Genomic DNA, 22,310 nt, shown 5'->3' with positions numbered 1-22,310 from the left:
TCTAAGAATCCAAAGCGCGAGATTAGCTGCGCCAATGCGTTCGCGATGCCATGCGACAAAGCTCACCAATCCCGCGGTTACATGAAAGCGAAGCTGTCTTTCCCCCACTTGGTGCTGGCTGTTGTCTTGCATGATTGGGCGGTACTGGACGCAGTGCGAACCGGCACCGGATATAGTGCAAACAGAGGCTGCCCTGTACGGCAGTTGAAGTGTTTAAGCGCGAACGTGAGCTACAACACAAACACGCCGTCGTCCTCCTTTCATCGTCGCCACGCTGTCGCCGCTACTTCATCGCCATGCGTCGGATCCGCAGGTTCGAGCGCCGAACATTCAAACATTATTTTCTTGAAAAAAAAAAAAAAAGGAGCCGAAACAAAAAGCCTTGAGGACAGCTTGGAAAGAGTACCGGCCTCGATGCCATGACAACCTGGGCAACGAAATCACGTATGCAACAAATTATTCCGTATGTCGCGATGAAATTCCTATCTTTCATATATGCATTGCCAACGCCTCTACAAATAAGACCACTACAACAAATCTGTTCGTACAACGAAGGAATGTAGGCGTCTACGATGGCTGATTTGTTACTTAACAACGAACACGTGCAGAGGCGCACACCGCTGCGCTCTGCAGTCGTCACTGAGCTGCGGTATGCCATAACAATGACCGCGCAGGAAAGTCCTGACTTCGCAGTAGCTATGGCGGCTAGCGCACTAGGCGTGGCTAACATTTAGAAAACGTATCCCCTGTGTGCAAAAATGATGGACCCCCACTACTGCTTCGAGCCCCAGTTTTGCCCCAACTTTCGCAAAGGTTTCGGTGGTAACTTCTACTCGATGTTTTTCGGCCACAGGAAGTTACACCATAAATAACACAGGAAGGGCAACTTCGTCAGCAAATGATGCGCCGTTTCGGTTCAAGAACCAGTGGCGGTAAGGGGGGGTGTCACTTTTTCACGCGGGCGTACGGAAGTGTTTTTAAGCTTTGCACAAAAATTTACCGCGTGCTTCTTGAAGACTCACCTTGAACTTGTGAACTATCCCATACCTCCCGAACAACTCATATGTCAGATAGCGCAGGACTTGTCCATTTGCTACCTCGTTCACGTTGAACACATCAAAACACCAGTCGTCTACAGACTGTAGAGAAAGAAAAGGAGGCGATTAAAAAAAACTTTGATATGTCGGCCACACAAATGGCGAGAGCAATGCAGTAACAATGTCTCAAAGATAGACCTCGGCTGCGAGAGACGTTTAATAGAGGGCGCGGTGCTAACTGCAGTTCTTTAGTTGAACGTTAATGTAGACTATATGTGACACCCATCAACATGTACCGCGCAGTCAAAGTGCAGCGGCATTTTCACAATACGGTTCACGATCTCGTGTTCTGCGATAAGAGCGCGATAGGCACCACGGCGGGCTATGTAACACGGAACATGAACGGCTTTGGGTGATATGGTAGTGATGAACCGTCGCAAACCGAGATTCGCCGAGACAAATTCGGATATTATCTTTACATTTATATTATTTCAAACCATGCATGCAGATAGTCCATAACATTGTGGTGAATACTATAGAAAGCGAACACCTAAATTCAGAATTTGGTTGTAAACTAGACCGAGCGCAATAAAACAAACACTTTGCCAAAGTGAACTTAACTGCTCTCTTCGAATTCCGTGAGGTCAGCCGCGTTCCTTCATTCGTATAATCCGCGTACAAACGCAGGAATATGCACAGTAATCCTACAATGTGCTGTACACACATTTTCGTTTAAAATTACTGCCTTTTCAGACAAAAACAGAGATAAAATGAATATTTTGTAAATCGATTGATGAAGTTGACTCACCTTGAGTAAAGTTGCAAGGTGATTAGGAATCTGCAGGAGCGTTGAGCTTGACATCCGTCGGTAAATTCTAAACAAACAAAAATAAATAGTATGATGTCTACCAGAGCCCATTCCTGCTTTAATTTTGCACAACCTGCGCTTCTGATTTACTATAGTACTGTTTGAACGGTAGCAGTAGCCAGGTGAAAAACTGAACAGTTTGGTGGGTGCAATCCCTTAATCGATAATTAATAGAAGGTAGAATTATGTACCCACTCAAACATCGGCAGCACGGATGCACTGCATTAATTACAAGCGCGATTGGTGCTTTGTACAATAGCGATAAGCGCCTCACGAGTGCCATAATTAGTGAATCAAAGAATGGTGGCAATTGTCTAGACAACCAGAGGTTTCTGTGGCAGCCAGTCGAATTCAAATGACCAAAACCACTAATATTGGCACAGGTTACCGCATTTTCACTCTGTACCCGGTGTGTAGTCCGCAGGGGTCAATTAGAACTTGAAATAAAGAGTTTTTTTTTTTAAAGATAGTCTGCATCCACTGCATAGCCCGAAGGGATGAACTTCGACTGGAAATAGGTTTTCTGCTTATCTGCAACCAGTATACAGTAGGTAAGCAAAACTTGTATTGTCAACCTGTAAAAGCCTAGGTTTCTTATTAGACTGCGTATAGAAATTAGGTCTAAAACCTGTCAAAATCACTCTCGTCGAGGCTGTCAGAACAAAACAAATCGGGCATGTCGAATTCGACGAAACGGCTACTCAACACTTTGGTGATATCTTTTCATGAACCTGGCGCACCATGACACACTACTCTTGAATTCCGAGAGCCCTACCATTTTCACGCGCAGTCTGGCCTCATTTTTTTTTTGAAAAACTTTACAATTGCATAGTCGGTGGACTATAGTCCAGAAATTACGATATTCATAATCTGCTTCTAAATAAAAAGAACTGGTTGCTTGGTACATTTGCAACACTTAAAAAAAAGTTAATTGTAGTAGCAGTGCAGTACCTAACGCCTGACGAGCAAGAAGTAAATGCGGAAGAATTGGAAGAAATCGCGCGACAGAACAATGGGAAGATTGTCTTCATTTTGCTGACCTTTGATCGCGCTGACCTTTGTCGAACTGTACACATTTAAGCAGTCTTACACGCGAAAGACAGACATACGTTGTTTGGCAGGTATACGGCAGGTATACGCTGCTTCTAAAAAACGGATATGGTTGGCTATTCGGTCGTGCAACGCGTACGCACTGCCAGGACAGAGATGGCCCGCAAACCATTCACATAGCTGAAAACACATTCATTCGCGCTTCTACGGGCATCCATTTGATTAAGTGTAGCAACTATAGTGTCTCGAAATCAGGATCGTACCATTTGCATGCGCTTACAAAAACTAGTTCAGATCTTGCGTCAGGGACTGGACAACAAAGGCGGAAACATATGAATTCACGTTACATTCTTGCCTGACAGTATACGTTGCAGGCAGACGTGCACTCGACACACAATTCTTATTAGCGTGGAAGCAGTTTCGCAATGTCACGGCATAGGGAATAAAAAAAAAAAAAAAAAGAAAGGTGCTCACTTCTCAACCATAATGCCTGCCCGGATTGCGTTGGCCACAGAACGAAACCGTGGCTTGTCCTCCGACCGCTTCCTCTGCGTTGCCGCTTGACGCGTGAAGGTGGACGCCAACCATTCTCGCACTTCATTGGGCACCGCATCCGGTTGCACTTCTGACAGGTCATCCTCCTCGTCCAGCATCTTCCTGCAGGCCGCCAAGTCGTTTTCAACCACCCTGCGCCCGCACTCAAAGTGACACTATTACGGGATCGCAAACAAGGACATGGCGCATACCGCACCGTGCATGCACTCAGCAGTGTTACGCGATAGCACTTCTCAGTGATCCAGCACTTAGCACGCCTCCTCGACCAATGCAGCGTAAATACACACAAGGACGGGAGGACAAAGGAACAGACTCGGACGAAGTGCTACTTCGAACAGAAGTAGCGCTAATATAATGTAATAAAATATATACAGAGAGTAGTACCTTCTGAGCAAGTTGAAAGGGTACGTTGTCGTCATGCTTGGCTATCAAAGGATTAAAGGTGAAAACATACTTTCGAAACCATGGATAAAAACCAGCCTATCTTCCGAACGACCTAACTTATACCGGCTAAGCCTGAGGTCTGTGTATGGTTAGTTTAGCTACTTGAGTTGTTTTTGAGACAGCTCAATCGACGTAATGAAAGAAAGAGAAAAAAAGTCACAGGCCTGCGCGACACACCCAGCACAGTCAGAGCGTAAGCTGGAGGAGCGGCTCCGTAGGAGCTCCATTTTCGGCAGCACGGGCTAGATGGTCTTTGCGGCGAAGTCTCCTTGCGTCGTTTTCACGAGAACGATCTGAACTGTCCGCCTGGCGTCGACGGCGAGCTACGGCTTGTGCTGTTCTCTGCACAACGGTCTGCTGAGCCCGACGTTGCCAAGTTGTAGCCGCGCGCGTAGCTCTACGATTCGCTTCTTCAGCAGCGATTCGTACCTTGCGAGGAGGCGCCATAAAGTGTATCGAAGAGTAAACACAGGTATCGAGACAACGCATTGCACATGTCACATCTTTGACCCGTGGCACGATACGATGCCGTTAAAGATGATGATTACGAAGTTTTATTGGCATCGCCATTGAAACGGGGCGGTGACAAACAGTCACCTAGCCTGCTTGAGTTAATGAAGTATGCCATACACGTTTTTCATTTTAGCATTTTTATCCATCTCCTTAATCTTATTTTTCTTCCTCAAGCAAACCAACCATTTCTTGGCCAATCCCCCATATATAATGGGTAGGAGCCTGGCGATAGCTGCGACGAATACCGGCGGCGGCGGCGGACAACATCGCCAACCGAAACGGCTATTGGAATGAGCCCATAACAGCTTACGCCATAAAAAAAATCCGAGGACACCTAAGCATTTCTTATGAGTTCTGAATGTGAAAGCATTAATGTCTAATCGAACACCGCTGAGTGTTCCTTCGAGTTATGAACTCCTCGCGGGCAAGCGAGTGCGTTGAGACGCTTGGCGCGTTTTGATATGGCCTTACCAAGGCGCAGTTATAACGCCGGCGAGAGCTTGCGATAACGCAGGCTTCCGAGAGCGAGAGTGAGGGTGACGTCGCGACGACGCCCTCTCCCCTCACGCAACACCTGGCAGGCAGAAGGTGTTCCCTTTTGCCCGCTCCGCTCCGTCGAGGCGAGCTCGTGACGCGGTGTGGCAGCTAATGGGAATTGAAGTGCTGTTTCGATTCTACAGATGACAGACGCCGGATTCTTCGCTCAATGGGCCATTTTATGCTTTCGCATAAAAAAGAAAAAGCTTGGCGATTTCTGTCGCCTCTATTACCTCGCGCGCTACCAAATTACTGCTTTCTTTATTATTATTTTTTTTTACTATGAGTTTACAATAATGACACCTCGGTTCGCAACCGTTCCGCTTGCAGTGCATACTAAAATGATCTGTTATGCAATTTTCGAAAGAACAAAATTAAATTCGTGGGTTTTACGTGCCAAAACCAGGATCTGGTTCTGAGGCAAGTCATAGCAGAGGATTCCCGGACTAATTTTTACCGCCAGGGATTATTTAACGTGCCCCTAAATCTGAGTACACGAGCATAATTTTTAAAATTTCGCCCCCATCGAAAAATGCGGCCGGGATCGAACCCACAACCTCGAGCTCAGCGGCACAACGCCATAGCCACTGAGCTACCGCGGCGGTTCGCTTTTCAGACATTGTTGCAGTGCTCTGTTTGTCGCTTAAACAGCGTTCCATCTGTCCAATGTATTGACGGCCACAGGACAGAAGGAGCCGGTACACCGCATTATTTTCGCACAGCCCCAAGTCGTGTCCGTGATTGGCGTGGCAAACATTGTTCGCTTGACACCTCGGTAACTGAAGTTGCACAGTCGTGACAGTTTGTTAGGTGCTGAAAACAAGATTCCCGATATTTGCACTGTTTCTGATCTCCTTAAAGTGTGAACGAATGAAAGAATTTCGGGGTTTTACGTGCCAAAATCACGATTTGATATTAATTGTGAATATAGGGGCGCTATAACGTAAAATGATTCCAAACTGTTTTGATTCCAAACTCCTGACGTCAAATTTACGTAACCACCGACGCAAGCATCGGGCGGTGACCCGCAAGCGTTGTCTGAACAACCCAATCAAACACTCTCCTCGTTTATAGGAGGTCACCTTTGTTCGCTTTCAAAACCAATAACATTGTCTACACTCAGAGGTTTTTCTTATCTAATCGGCTGACACGAGCCGAGAAGCACGCTCTAGTGGAGAGGGTTTCGATGGGGCCGAGCCAGCAGAGTGAAAATAGATAACCGCATGAAGAGGGTGGTGCCGGCTTTTCCGATTGGTCCGCTTCGCCTTACTTAGCTTGCGGTGGCTGGTCGAAAATCGCGGCGGCGTGTAACGGAAGGATAAGAATGCCGCTAAAACGGATCCTCAGCAAGGAAGAGTTGGCAGAGCGATGTCGTATGCATGCCGAAAGGGCTCGATAACGTTTTACTGCCACGCAAAAAGGTTTATCATGCGCAAATACACGCTCACTGGCAGGTGCAAGTAGCGAGGGCCTGAACCATGGGCCTGAACGATCGGCGGGCAGACATCTTCTATTCCTTTCGGAACGGGGCAGTCTGTGGCTATTCAGAAACATTTTCAGTTTTGTTCGGCATATTAATACGTTTTTTTTTTTCGCGTACACGTCACTTTGACGTGGTGAGTTTTCGCGGTTTTGTGAGGTCGCGTGACAGACAGGCGAAGTTGGGGCCCGAAAATGTTTTGACCAATCGGGGAGGCTGATTGCAGAAATTGAAATCAAAACAGTTTGGGATCATTTTACGTTATATAGCGCCCTAGAGCTACACATCTTTCTTCTCTTGACCTCTCGGCTACTGCGGCATCAGAAAAGTGGCGTACTTGTGTTGAAGACTTCAGCATGACTTCGCAACCGAACTAATCATAAAATAGGGAAAACGTGCGTATAAATAGCATATGATCCACCTACGCGAGAAAACTTACTTGTACCTTATGAATACACGATATGTATTGAAAACATTTATTAGAGTGTGTTTCGCAAGTGCTGTTTTACAGAGTTTGTAATGCTCGAAAGGAAATGGGAACATCAATTTGTTTCCTCGAGGTTCATACAACCAGCACACGTGATGAGCTCTGAAGCAAAGTCTGATGCTTAGGAATCGCTAAGAACTTTTTTCTGGCAGCCCATAGGTTATATTTAGTGGTTGTAGACATTGCTTAAAAATAGTTTAGCACGCGTGAGGCATCCTGATGAAAAAATTGCGGACTAGTTCCCGCATAGCCGAGGTTGACATCGATAATCGACATAGCGAAAAATTTTCTTTGCATTTGGGTTATGCAAGTCGCATGCCAATTTTTGTATCCATGCATGCGGACCACAAGTCGCTGGAAATAGGCGCAACGCAGATTCCCCCCCCCCCCCCCCCCCCCAATGCACGTTCCCTGCTAAAAAAAAAAAAAAAAAAAATCTAGTCAGCAAACGTTGTTAAGCGAGTGTAGGTCAAGGAAGCCTGCAACAGTGACTCCTATTGTCACGACCTCGCAGGAGACGTGGAAGCAGGCGTACAGCACGTATACAAGTACTTTATATGAGCAGCAAACGCAACGTCGTTGTCGTCTCTGTTTTTCTACCCGCGCGCTACTTCAGCGTCGTTTCCATGGCCGGGCACATACCCGCGGCGACGATATAGCATGTGGCATTTGCCCCTCCTTTGAAAGAAGCATCGTCCCGATGCACCAAGCGCCCAAGAAAGTGCAGTGATGGTGCAAAAGTGAGGTCATGATGCAAAATATGGCTTCATGCGAAGCACGTGCACAACCTCGGGCAGATGCTGCCGGCGTTTGGAGCAGTAAGGACTGTCGGGCACAACTTCATAATTCACGTCACTGATGCGGCGTAGAACTGTGTACGGCCCGAAGTATCTTCGCAGGAGCTTCTCAGACAGCCCCCGCCGACGAATAGGAGTCCAAACCCACACCTGGTCGCCGACGTTGTACGTGACGGGTCTGTGTCGAAGATTGTAGTGTCTGGCATCGTAGTTCTGTTGCGCTTGGATGCGCAAGCGTGCAAGCTGCCTTGCTTCCTCGGCGCGTTGCGTAAACTCCTCGGCACCAGTCTCGTGATCACCACACTCGTGTGGCAGCATCGCGTCCAACAGTGTTGTTACTTCCCGGCCATAGACGAGGCTGAAAGGTGTCACGCGTGTTGTCTCCTGGCGAGCCGTGTTGTACGCAAATGTAACATATGGTAAATTCTCGTCCCAGTTCTTGTGGTCGACGTTGATGTACATACTCGTCATGTCTGCCAGAGTCTTATTCAAGCGTTCTGTCAGCCCATTGGTTTGGGGGTGATAAGCGGTTGTCTTGCGGTGAGTTGTACCACTTAATCGCAACACGGTATCCAGAAGCGCGGCCGTGAAAGCAGAACCTCTGTCGGTAATGACCACTGCGGGGGCGCCATGCCTTAGGACGACGGCTTCGATGAAAAATCGTGCTGCTTCGGCTGCTGTTCCCCGCTGGAGAGCACCTGTTTCGGCGTATCGGGTAAGATAATCAGTGACGACGATTATCCATCTATTGCCGGCAGAAGACACTGGAAATGGACCTAAAAGGTCCATGCCAACTTGTGCGAACGGCGCTTGTGGTATCTGAACAGAATGCAGCAGTCCAGCAGGCTTGACGGGTGGAGTTTTGCGGCGCTGGCAATCCAGGCATGTCTGGACATAACGTTTCACGACCGGCGCAAGTCTTGGCCAGTAATACTTTAGCCTAAGTCTGGATAATGTGCGGGAGTAGCCCAAATGACCAGCGGTCGGCTCGTTGTGACAGGCGTGTAGGACTTCGTTCCGTAGAGATGCGGGAACGACAAGTAGGTAGCTGCTGCCACTGGGTGAAAAGTTCTTTTTGTAGAGAACGTCGTGACGCAAGCAAAATGAAGGCAGCGCTCTGGCGAATAACCTCGGCACGCAGCTTGTTTTTCCCTCTAAGTAATCAATAAGAGGAACCAATTCTGCGTCCTCGCGTTGCAGGCGTGAAACGGCGACAGCGTCTACCATGCCTAGAAAAGCCGCGTCGTCATCGTCGTGCAATGCAGTCTCAACAGGCGACCGAGACAGGCAGTCGGCGTCGGCGTGCTGCTTCCCCGATTTGTAGACAACAGTGAAGTCGAACTCCTGGAGCCGAAGGCTCCAGCGTGCTAGCCGACCAGCTGGATCTTTTAAATTAGTCAGCCAGCAAAGTGCATGGTGATCACTGACGACGGTGAAACAGCGACCGTATAGATATGGGCGAAATTTGAGGATGGCCCAGACTACCGCGAGGCACTCTTTTTCTGTAGTGGAGTAGTTAGTCTCCGTTCTGGATAGGGTCCTGCTGGCGTACGCAAGCACTCTTTCGGTGCCGTCCTGCCGCTGAAGAAGCACTGCGCCAAGGCCGACATTGCTAGCATCGGTATGAAGAATCGTCGGGGCGTCTTCGTCAAAGTGTGCGAGCACAGGAGGCGTCTGCAGCCGCTGCCGTAGCTCGTCAAATGCCCGTTGCTGCTCTTCGCCCCACACGAAGGGGACATCTTCGCGGGTAAGATGTGTTAATGGACACGCGATGCGCGAAAAGTCCGCAATAAACCGCCGGTAGTAGGCGCAAAGGCCCAGAAAACGTCGCACGGCCTTTTTATCAGATGGCGTCGGGAAATTAGCGACGGCAGCGATTTTATCAGGGTCAGGTCGAACACCTTCATGACTAACCACGTGACCGAGGAATTGAAGTTCCTCAAAACCAAAATGGCACTTTTCCGGTTTCAAAGTTAGGCCTGCTGAGCGTATTGCCTCAAAGACCGTCTTCAGTCTCCGTAAGTGTTCGTCGAACGTGGCGGAGAAAACAATCACGTCGTCGAGGTACACTAGGCAGGTTTGCCATTTGAGGCCTGAGAGTACCGTGTCCATGAGTCGTTGAAAAGTTGCTGGCGCAGAACACAAACCGAAGGGAAGCACCTGAAATTCATAAAGTCCATCGGGTGTCACAAAAGCGGTCTTTTCACGGTCTCTCTCATCAACTTCGATTTGCCAGTAGCCGCTTTTCAAGTCCATCGACGAAAAATAACGTGCGTTTCGTAGCCGGTCCAGTGAATCATCGATACGCGGTAGCGGATAAACGTCTTTCTTTGTGATCCGGTTGAGTTTTCGATAGTCGACGCAGAAGCGCAGACTACCGTCCATGGCCGGGCACATACCCGCGGCGACGATATAGCATGTGGCACTATCTTGTTCTGAAAATCAATAACATCATGCACATATGTGAGCCCTTCAACACGCAACTGGTCGTTCGGGAGATCATAATACAGGTCTTTGATATCAAGCGAAAATGTCTGAAATGTTCAAGAAAAAAGTAAATGACCTGATCAGAATTCTTAGTTAAACACGGGTCATCGGTATCCAGTAACCTGTTTTAAAGAAATAGGGCCACAAATTGTTGCCAGGTATCATGCGCAGATACACCACAGCCATGAATGAGCAGCCGTGCTGATGTGGTTTAGCTGAGACGGAAATTTCAGGACCACACGCGCGCGAGATAATTAGAGGCAGCAGAAATCGTCAAGCTTGGTGCATAAACATGTTAGTACTCCGTAGATTGAGCTGTCTCGAAAGGAGCTCAACTACTCAATTTAAACGCACGCAGGCCGCACGCATAGGCGACATTAGGTAGGTCGATAGATAGGCTAGTTTTAAAGCGAAGCTTTCTGAGCCTCTTGGCCAATCTTCTTGGTCAAGAACTAACCGCCATCGACTGCGCAGGTGCACACTTACGTAAAACCACTGCGCTTCTACAACTCATGGAAACCGTGCCACAAGATATGCAGTCTTGTATCGGCTTATAATAGTGTCTAATACGGACCCCACATTGCTCACATCCTGCACCCTTTCTTTCCGCACCCTTTAACTCTTATGAATATCTAATCAGCCCCGGTCGACTGGCGTTCGGCTAATGGTTGTGTGGTACATGTGTTCTTAGTTCATTCACGTGATTTATGGCGCGTGCGCATAGTAGACATATCGATCTCATGTTCACCCGACGAATTGTCAACGTGAAAGCCGTTAAGTAAGCGTCCTACTTTGCCGTATGCGCAGTATATTATGCGCAGTCATGCAAGGATCCGAAACCATGAACAGGTCATACCTGTAAATAAAGATACCTGAACATTGTACACACATATCGTTCGTTGCGTTTCAATGCACCATTGTCCAAAACTAAGAAAGCTTCGCTTACATAGACAGACATCACGAATGTGTTGTCTGTTGTTCCTGATTTTTTTATCCATGAATTCAAAATTATATTTCGAACTTTCAATCATTTGATAGTCAAGCATGACGACAACATGCCCATGACACTTGCGCAGAATGTACCTCTCTACTCCCTCTTTCTCTCTCTCTCTCTCGCTACACACACACACACGTGTGTGTGTGTGTGTGTGTGTGTGTTGGCTAACAAGGTTTTGTTGGAAGATAGCGCTTCGTCCGTCTCTATCCTTATGTCTGTCCGTCCTCGCGTGTATCTGTGCACCAGCTCGCTTTCATAGATCCCTAAATCGTCAACTGATTCATGTTATCGATCAGTCTGCTTCGCGTGCGTAGTTGCACATGATAAAGCAAACCAAGGTGTCCTTTACCGATATAGGGCCAGATTCACAAAGCTTTTTTTTTTTTCGTAAGTACTCTTTGCCATTGGCCGACCACGTTAGATAATAATGGCTTGCATCCGGATTGGCTGAAATTCTTTCTTACGAACAATTCTAGCGTAAGACGTTTTTGTGAATTCGGGCCATAGATCTTAATTACGATAGAAGTTTACTGCATGTTGGCAGGTATCTTTTCCCTAATGATCGTGCTTAGATACGCATATTTCTTGCGGAGGGGCAAAAAATACAGAGTGGTCTGTCTAAAAAACAGGAGCCGAATTCACGAAATGTTTTGTTCATAAGAACGACTTCTGATTGGTCGGCGGCCTTCGCTAATAATTAAAGCGGATAAATAAAAGAGAAAAAAAAAATAAACGCTGTCATTCCCTGAGTGGTCGTCTTCTAGCGATCGTGTTCTTCGATCATACAGGGTGTTTTTTTTTTAGCTGCACCAAATTTTTTAAATTAGAAATATGTAAACCTTGGTCACGTTATGCTTACCATTCGAGTGTACGGATTGGCGGCCTCTAGATACAGAGCAATTTCCGCACTTCTTTGCGTAATTATACAAGTTACGCTAATTAACTTTCTAATTATCAACAATAAGTGGCTACAGCAAATGAGTACTTTGGGGCCCGTCCTCAACACTACCTATCCCAACGATCAAATTTTGAATAGCGGAGTTCATGTGGGAGCTACGCGAACAATTAGTTCCCCTTGGCAGGCTGCTTGAAACTGAAACTGGCCGCAAAAAGAGCGTCTGTGTCATCGATGTCGCCGCCCCCCTGCCTTTCGTCACGTCTCCGACGTCACCGCCGGTCCGGCCCAACGAGCAGCTTGCGTTATCTCCTTGCTGTCTGCGGCATTGGCCTAGCGCTTCAATGCCGGCGGGCCGCCAAATTTACTTCGTCATTCCGTCGGGCGCCACGTTGCGCTGTAGAGCCAACCCCGCTCCTTGGGCTTTTATACCTCTGACACACGGGCACTCTAAAGTCCTTTAGGTAAGGGGACATCTACTGGAAAAGTGTTCAAGCACAGTGACACACGACAAAGGAGTCTCTCTCTCCCGACAAAGTTCCTTTGCGGGAAATAAGATCGGGCATCTACTTTTCAAGCGGAAAGGTGTACTCTCGCATACAGCGTGCACAACTCATCAATAGAAGAAAACCTGTTACATAACTAAGGTGCCCTGTAAGTATTTGTTTTACCTTGGAAAATGTTTTAAATTTTAGCGGTAATGCGATTTGACGGACAGTGAAGATTTACTCTAGCTATACCCTCAAACGCCCGCACCACGGCACTAGCGCCGCCGTTAAATTCCAAATATGCGCATTATAAGCCATCAAAAATGGGAAAAAATATTTTTAGGTTCTACAATCACTAAATGTAATCTACATGCGCAGCTTCTTGTAAATGTTTCCTCTCTTGCTGCTTTAACAAGCAGCGCTTTTTTTTCTTCTTTTTTTTTTTTTGCGGCGTTCAGTTGAGGAAACACCTAAAGAAGTTAGTGCGCTGTCATGTGTCATCGGCGCAACTCCTTTCTGCAAAGGGTCCTTTTCGGAGTAGCAAAAGGGGTTTCTGGCAAAGGACTATACTTTCGCCCGTGTGTCAGGGATATTAGATACTGCAGGCATGGCGTCATATCAGTCTGTAGCGTCGACTGCGAACGTCGCAGATAGCAAGGAGATAACGCAAGCTGCTCGTGGGCCGGACCGGCGCTTACCCCGGAGACGTTACGAAAGGCAGGGGGGCGGTGACATCGACGACACAGACGCTCTTTTTCCGGCCAGTTTCGGTTTCAAGGAGCCTGCCAAGGGGAACTAATTGTTTGTGTAGCTCCCACATGAACTCCGCTATTCAAAATTTGATCGTTGGGATAGGTAGTGTCGAGGACGGGCCCCAAAGTACTAATTTGCTGTAGTCACCTATTGTTGATAATTAGAAAGTTAATTAGCGTAACTTCAATAATTACCCACGTAAGTGCGAAAATTGCTCTTTATCTAGAGGCCGCCAATCGGTGCACTCGAATGGTAAAGATAACGTGACCAAGATGTATATTTTTCTAATTTTAAAAATTTGGTGCAGCTAAAAAATAAAAAAAAAACACCCTGTATATTGGGAACTATTGGCAGATCGCTTCGAGCCGCCAGCACACACTGGAGTGCGCCGGTCTGCGAACGCAGATAGTCTTGATTTTCCCCCCTTCCAAAACGGTTAGAAACGTTTAATAGAGAGATTCAGAAACAGCATAATGCTACGCTGCTGAAGTATGCCTTGGTGGCGATTTATGTATACCGTGTTCAAAACGAACAGACCATCCGCGCGTGCGCGCGCGCACACGCAGCCACACAAACTCGCGAGTGCGCGAAATGGCATCTTCAGGCTGTACGTGCATGTGAAAATCACACGCACAACATCGACGCACAACTTCAAAAGATGTGTTCCTGTTACGGGTCGGGCGAGAGCAGAGTCCTTTAACGCAATTCCCTCTCGTTCTTACGTATGGTGCTTTTAAATGCCTGTTCGCAGCTTTTTTTTTTTTTTTTTTTTAAATGAAGTTTTAGTGTAAAGAATTAAGCCTGGTGCACGTATGTTTTTTTGTTTGTTTTTTTTTTTGGTGGAGAGGGGCGGTGACAAGTTTTGGTCGAATTAAAAAAACAAAAACAAATTGCCAGTCGATTTAGTAGCGAAGAGCGACCTGAAACATGATGTGACCATTCCGATAATAGCACGTTAAAAATTCACGGAAGATATGTAGCCTGCACCGTACACACTTTTCCATTCTTGTGTCAGTTAGTAAACGGTTGAAAACAACAACAAAAGAAAGCTCGAAGTCGTTCTATAAACACTGTCTAACGTTACTTGAAGTTCTAATGTTAGGACAGAAGGCTCATTTCGAAGGCTTAAAGGTTCGCATTAGGAGTAAACAATCGCATAAGACTTTTGTAAATCGAAGTCGCCTAAAAAAACAAAACAAGTGAAGCTGGCAGTGTCTGAAACAAAAGATTGGTAGGACCAGCCATCAGTCCAGCAAAACAGCATGTATTGAACACAAAAACGTTCCGGTTCAATGGCGATGACTGGTTATTTAGAAACAGTTTTTTTGTAATGTTTCTTTTTTTTAGCTTATGATAAACTGCCGGGATTTGCTATTTTAAACATCGAAAAATTAATTGACTTAATTGACTTATGGTCTCACAAGCTTGTTTAACGCTGTATTGAGTAAGGCTTGTTTTTGGCCTAATTGGCATGGGTTCACTTTGAAAGAAATGGCACAAAAAAGACGATACATAAGACTAGAAGAAAGGAGGCACCTGTCCTGTCGTTTAGTCATACGAGCTGTCCTCTTTTGTGTAGTTTATTCCAAAATTACGCTGACTTGTTCGCTTTAAAGCGCATGTTTATATTTTGAAGATAGTCGCTTCAATATACGACGGGGCGTATATTAAACACGTTCTCCGTCTTCGACATTTCTGCCGACAAAGTCTTTAGGATGAAGTTCTTTATTGTACTACCGGGAATAAAAGTTTACAGAACACGGGTGTCTGCGAAAAAGGTTGGTTATTCTCGCATTCGTAATCTACAGACAGGGTTTCAAAATTGCTGTCGGCAGCTGCGAGTGCGATCAACATGATGCGCTCTTCCATTTCGGGCTGCGAGCATAGGCACGTAGGATGTTTAGTTTCATTTGCGACCCCCATGGCTTGTAAATTGGTGTTCCCGATAGTACAAGCAACATGAACAAACGATACATTTAAACCATGAATGAACACGAAAGCATATACACACTGAGCAATTTAAAATTTTATGTTATTTACTATGTACGTGAAGATGACATCATGCACATTGAATACCATTTAGAACAGCGAAAGCGCGCGACCGTTTCTGGCTACGGGCGGGACACAACATTTAGAAATTCAATAAATAATTTATGCGTACCGAAAAAATGACTGAGCACCTTTGGAAAACGATCCGCTGTAGCGACGAAAAGAAACAAGGCAGTGTAAGCTTTCATCTTGCAAGCAACAGGCAACAGCTGTCAAACATAGGGTGATGCAGGGACTGGGGAAAAAACAACAACATAAGCCACTGGGCACAACAAGAGAAAACAAGGCACCGCTTGACAAGAAACAATGCAAGCACAGGTGTTTGTACAAAAGCCTTTGATTACTACCCACTCAGAAATTCTGTCTAATGTCTACAGCTCGCGAGCAGAAGCGTTGGTCATGCACAGAGGACGCTATGTCGCCTCTTTCCCGCTAGCAGAAAACGTCCTTTCCACACAAGCTATATATTAGAAGCCCAATAAATAAGAAGCTTAAGCTCTTTGTCGCAACACTCGAAGCGGCTAGGCTAAATAGCTTCGTTAAAATTAACCACAATAAGTTTAAATTAGTCTAACCACACTTTACTCCGAGTGCACAGAGACCCTATAGGCTGCTTGATGCAAACCATGCACAGCAAACAAGCCACGTACGCATACATATTATGAGATCTGTACCGGTGCAATACTAAAAGAGAAAAACAAACAAACAAGAACACACACTGATATTCAGAACCAGCACGTGTGCGACATATAGCTAACTATAGCACAAAGGCAGATGCACTTAAGTTACGTACATCTCTGCAGAAGTTGAAACGATGTGACATCATATCGAGGACCTCAGAGGGACTCAAAGCAGGTGCATGGAAGGATGAAACGTGCAAAAAGTTTTGTGCAATAAAGGATTCCGAGGAAACACAGGTCATTGATGGGGAAAGGAAGCGGACGTGTAAAAAATGCAGAGCATGTACAGCAGACGTGGTGACGCCATCCTCAAGCCGTTATTCCAGCACTGCATTCATTTTCATGTTTCAGGAAAACTGCTCCATAACCTCGCTGTTTTTCTCATCGCGGTTATCGCAGGGACAGAGCAGAATGAATTGTTTGGTCTCAAAGAGCAGATCCTTCAACAAACAAATAAATAATATGTTATTATTCATCTGAGAAGAGCCAGCGGCTGGTCTCTAATTGTGCTAATGTAGATGTCAGCGTTGGTGCACAACTGCCAGCGTTGTGCACCAGTAGAGTGAAATCTGCTTGCACGGCGTTAGACCTCATGATAAATAACGGAGTAGGATTACATCGAATTCTCTGCTAGGGCTGTTCCTGGTTGTGATAAAATTCTTGCACAATATTCGGCATGGATCTTAATTTAAGATAACGTCTTGTTCGTAAGGTCATTCGCCGTGTCTAGGACTGAATACAGGCGGTATCTTGCTTCAGCTTCAACATAAGCATCTGTGTTCGTAAGCTAGTACTATTACCCAGAACTCCTTTTCTTCATTTATCTAGTCCGCGTGAAACTTTCGACGACAAATTAGAATACAGGAGACGAATAAATGCTGAAGAAAGTGGCGCGCAAAAGTGAAAAAAAAAAAAAAATGTCAGTAGACGACCTGCGTTGTTCCGCACCTGTGGGGTTGGTAGGATAAATAACGGAATTAAGCAGCAGTGAAAGCCTGGTCATTTCCAAAGTCCAAACAAAAGGAGCTACATGCGGTTATATGACAAGAAGTTTATTTTATAGCGGATGTTAATACTGTTGCATCTGATAATTGTGCTCATAGAATATTTTCATTTACAAAAGGACAAATTGCTTTGTACTTTTAGTGGCAGTTAACCATGCTTCATTTGTTGTGTGTGTGTTTTAAAAATGAATTTCGACTTCTCACAGTACTTTGGACTGGGGAAGAAACCAATGCCCGCTGTGCAGCGGCGGGTCTTGGCGTGTATATTTACAAAGTTATTTTTATTCTAGAGTAACTCGTAAGAACAGGCGCTGGCCAACCGTGATAGCTAGCACATATAAAAATTAAATTCTGGATATTTACGTGCCAAAACCACGATATGATTACGAGGCACGTCGTAGTGGTGGGGGACTCCGGATCCATTTCGACCACCAGGGGTTCTTTAACGTGCAGCCAATGCACGGTACACGGGTGTTTTTGCATTTCGCTCCCATCGCAATGCGGCCGCCGCGGTCGGCATTTGGTCCCGCGCCCTCGGGCTTAGCAGCGCAACAGCTAACATACAAAAGCAAATGCGGCTGGTCAACAACAAATGGTTCTTAGGTTCGAAAACCTTTGTGATTTCGGCCTCTGAATACTTCCTTATTCTTGACAAATGTACCTGGCAAGCTCGCGAAGACAGACGTTCTGAAGCAACTTCGTCCACAAACAAAAAGTGTTAGCGGCACCTTACGTTTCAGCTCCAAAGACTTGACGACGACGCGCTCGTCAACTCCTGGCATTCGATCTAGAGCTCGCTAATGAAGGCGGGTTCGCGAGGATGTTTATTTTTTTTTCGTTTTCCCGCTCTATGGTAGCATTCTGCAGGTTTAAACACCTAATAATAATGGTGTTAGAGATCGGGCTAGCTGGTATTCCATGATGTAACTTCGTAGCGTGCAAACGAAGGACGAGATAGAAGGGAAAAGACAAGTGCGACACTATATAGCGCTTATGTATGTTGTTTCCCTTCTCTCTCGCCCTTGGTTTCCGCGCTATACGAAGTTGCATCATCTAATAATAATGATGCAATGCTGGAATGATGGCGGCAGCGCCAGCACAGGCAGGTCCAAGGTGCTTAGGATCAACAGGAGTGTACGAACAATAAAATGAGAACTGCTCCAGATAAGCAGTCGGGGTGAGGGATGGAAGGAAGACACCGATCGATGCCACGTTGACGGTCACCAGTGTGTTCCGCAGCCTACAGAATCTAGTCCACAACAGGAGTAAAATCACAGAACATCTAGAACTGGAACATAAATGAAGAGACCGCGATGCCACACCTGCCTTTATAATTTTTTTTCTGATAAGTGAACGGGAGGGGTTTGCGTTAATTTGTTTACAATGGATTTGTCACATGGTTTTTGGGTGCAGTGACACGTATCTGTGACGTGCAATAAGACGCTCGGGATATTTACACGTACTACTTGGGCTCAGTCCCCGTATTTATACTGCGCGCCTAAATGTCCGATGAAAGTTCGTACAGTCAGCGCTCATGGCATTTCAATAATGCACTGAAATTGCAGACGCAGACCGTTCCGTGGAACAAAACGTCTTGGAGTCCACACGAGCTCCCAGTTCACATGATGTAGGCAAAAGTCTGTCATCAATTACGCAACAATCGCTGACACAGTGGGCACGAGTGTTTATGTTCCTCTTCAAGGTAGTCGTTAGCACCGGATGCCGTGCAAACTACTGGTGGTTTCACAAGAGGCCTGGTCGTTACGTTTGACTACGCGACAGCGGTGCATGTGCACATGTTCGATTAGTGTGATGGCCACACTTAAATAATTCCTACAGTCTACGTAGAACAGCTGAACAAAACGTGTCTCACTCAGAATTACTTGAAAGCTATCGTTTGATTCAGTAACGGGACATGTACCGCGCCAACATGGTATAAGACCAAACGCGACTTTTTCGTCAGCACTTCACACAAGCCTTTGTTGGCATAAAATGATGTACCGCACAACTTCACAGGCGTTATTTATTGACACTCATTATTTCCCTTCAGTGCAAGATAAGAGTGACGCAAAACAACATCATTGCTGTAATGAAACCTTCACAGTGTTCATTATGCTCCAAAACACCGATGACAATTATTTTTTTGTTGCCTTGCTACGTGTCCTGTACCTAAGCCGAGATAGAACGTATTGTTTGAGTGGGACGTAGCCTGTCACAATCCAAGCAGCTACAGAAAGAGTCCCCCACTCCTGCGCAATGAAATGCTATGACAACGAGATCGGTATGCTTATGCTGAATCATCATCAGGCTATTTATGTGCAAATATGGAGCCTAAGCTCCATATTTGCACATAAATTTTCCACCAGGGCACGTGTCGTCTGATGTCTCAGTGATGCTGTTTAAGCCATGCGGTGAATCTTTTCGCTTCGCTGATGTAAACATGATGGCTTGGAGCTCGTGCCGTCGATAGGGCCATAAAGAACACACCGTGAATGTGCTCGCGGTCACTACTACACTATTTCGCAACGACTAAGGCGAGACTTCAGTCTACCTCATGTGAACGTGGAATGCCTGTACTATACACAAAATGTCACTTGCACTCCAAGAATCGGTCCTTGACTGTAATTTCAGCTATTAAGCTATGCTCATCTTCTGCTACGGTGTATGGTCACTGTCCAATTGATGTTGTATTTTCTTTGCCTTGACCCTTCTGGGTGCGATAAGAGAAATGCACTCGCGGCCTGGTCGAAATTTCGGACGTCCCTTCGCAACGACAAGACGCAGGACGTGTCTTGGAATCCCGAACGCGAAGGGAACTCGAAAGTAGCAGTTATACCATTCGTGTTTTTTCAATTGACTAACTCAAAAATGTAACGTTCGCGTATGAGTAACTGAAAGCAAAATCTGTATCACATCCCTTGATTTACATCCATTCAGAATCGCCCAAACTTTTCTTTGGTGTATCGTGAAGTTGCGTCGTAAGACGCGATCAAGATAAGACTTAATGGCGTGCTGTAGTGTGTACTATGAACATTTGTAAGTTTACTGTGGACAACTGTGAACCCAATTCTACTCCCAAAAAAAATTATCTTCACTGAAGGTGGCCGTTTATTTCCTTCTGTACGTGATAGCAAATTAATTAAGGCCAATTTAATCGACAGAGAAAATACGAATAAATGCTGTTCTCGTTCGGAAGGTTTATAATTTTTTCAACAAAGTGATAAGTTTGAGTGTCCCCTTTACACATGTGACAAATCCAATAATGTTAGTAAAAGTTTTAATTTAGAGAAACAAAGGTTTTAATGGGTTTGCGAACAATGAAGCAGCTATGGCTGGCAAAGCAGGAGCATTTCATGCATGCGAAGAGAATCTTTTCGTTGTAATTTTACGTCATATACGTATTCAGTAAACTAAAGCAGCAGCAGCGCCAACGTGCTTCTTGACTAGCACGCGAGAACTTTGTTTTACGTAAACAAGCAAACTTATGGAACGAGAAGCTGGAGCTTTGCCGGATACTACAGCGCAAAAGATAAACCGCTTCCTAGTTAACATTATTGTTATTAATATTTGAAGGGATTTAGTGTCCCAATACAACGCAGCGGCCACGAGAGACGCCGCCGTGGAAAGCTCTGGAGAAATTTCGGCAGACTGGGGTTTTATGACGTGCACCGAAAGGACGGTAATTAATCACAATCTTTTCCTTTGTTTTGATGACTGTTAAAAAGAGTGCCCGGGTACATAGCTGAAAGCAAATAATAAAAGTGTCCTGGATTTATTTCAAAGAGCTTGCCCGCTAACCTACGCACCTGTGTGAGCGCCAATGAAGTAGCAAACACAGTGAAAGCTAGGTTGAATGATAAAACAAATATATATATATATATATATATATATATATATATATATATATATATATATTTATATATATCTTATTGCGTATGCTCAATTAAAATATATGACTGGATAAGCAAGAGCGCCTAGAGACACGACTAATTTAAAAAGAAACATCTGGAAAAGTTTATTAAGCTTCCTTGATAAATTGATGGTGCAGTTTTTTTTTCTTTTATTATCATATATGAAACTTAAACGTATTAACGAAAAGATTTTCCGGCATGGTATGAATAGCAAGCAGACCACTCCTTCAAGCTTATGCAAGGTGTTTGTTTAGATGCGCCAACTTAAAACACAAAACTATGAGATGGTGTCACGCTACGTTCTTTAATTTTTTTTTACCTGATATGGTGGACGACAAAAAAAAAAAAAAAAAAAAAAAAAAAAAAAAAAAAAGTGGGGACATGCAAGTTACTCCACATCATACCAAAAGTTCACAGTGTTCCGATTGCTCGATTTAGGTTACACAATTTCGAAATAACAAAAGCGAGATTCCAGTTTATCCTGTTTCCATAATGTGGTTAAGTTAAAAGGATCGGCCTGCGTGATACAGGTGCATCTGAGAACTCCCTTCCTTTATTGCTTACATAGATGTACGTTAATGTATACAGTGTCGGAGACTTGACACGCGTTTTAAAACTTGAAAACGAAGAGAGGGAGCAGAGAGTTGGTTCTAATTGGGACCATTGAGTTTTAAATTATATACAAACGCGCAGCCAGAGAAGTCGGAGCAGAACATTATGGTGTGCCAGACGATAGGAATCCTTCCGACTACGCTGCTACCTTGCGGCCTTCTGCAAATGTTATTGAGTTCTAGCTTCTACAGCGTTTCTGTCCTTCGCTATTGTGCTATAGCAGCAATACTTCTTTACAAAATCCAATGGAACGCTTAAAAGTAGCCAATGTTACTTCAGATGCAGGTGGCAGAAGCTGTGCTCTAGTATACACGTGAAAAACGACCGCCATGGCGCAAAAACTTAAAAGAGTGGTGTTGGCTGATGCAAGGCAAAAACAAGAGCCTGCGCAAGAACATTCACGACAGACAAGCACACAACATGCATGCACATACATTACACAAACACAGTCAACGACACTTCATGTTCACAGACCTGTCGCATGCTGGCAGGTATCTGTCAGTGAAGTCCCAAACCAAGTAGCTCCACGTTTAGCCAGTTTTAAGATGCACGTTAAAAGCGTTTTTTTTTCTTCTTCTTTTTGCGAAAAGTAATACGCATTGGCCTAAGCGGGCAGAATCCAGAGCTCAGAACCCAGCATACTGATTAGCTTAATTTATAGCGCAT

The 22,310-nt window shown here is 45.4% G+C and overlaps 1 protein-coding gene across 4 annotated transcripts in view; it reads right to left on the bottom strand.

The window, feature by feature from the left end:
- Positions 1–22,310, bottom strand: part of LOC119462438 (dual specificity calcium/calmodulin-dependent 3',5'-cyclic nucleotide phosphodiesterase 1A) — a 561,781-nt gene that overhangs the window by 31,305 nt on the left and 508,166 nt on the right. For 3 of the 4 annotated variants that reach the window (XM_049667691.1, XM_037723794.2, XM_049667693.1), the window contains 4 exons: positions 15,550–15,585; positions 3,430–3,612; positions 1,846–1,912; positions 1,023–1,139 (listed from right to left, as the gene is read on the bottom strand). In XM_049667691.1, the coding sequence (XP_049523648.1) occupies positions 1,023–1,139; positions 1,846–1,912; positions 3,430–3,612; positions 15,550–15,585 (403 nt within the window). The remainder of the gene's footprint in view (positions 1–1,022; positions 1,140–1,845; positions 1,913–3,429; positions 3,613–15,549; positions 15,586–22,310) is intronic. The other variant, XM_049667698.1, reaches the window with a different exon arrangement.

Source organism: Dermacentor silvarum, chromosome 1 (assembly GCF_013339745.2).
Source record: "Dermacentor silvarum isolate Dsil-2018 chromosome 1, BIME_Dsil_1.4, whole genome shotgun sequence".
Classification (NCBI taxonomy): Eukaryota; Metazoa; Arthropoda; class Arachnida; order Ixodida; family Ixodidae; genus Dermacentor; species Dermacentor silvarum.
This window is presented reverse-complemented; position numbering and strand designations above follow the sequence as displayed.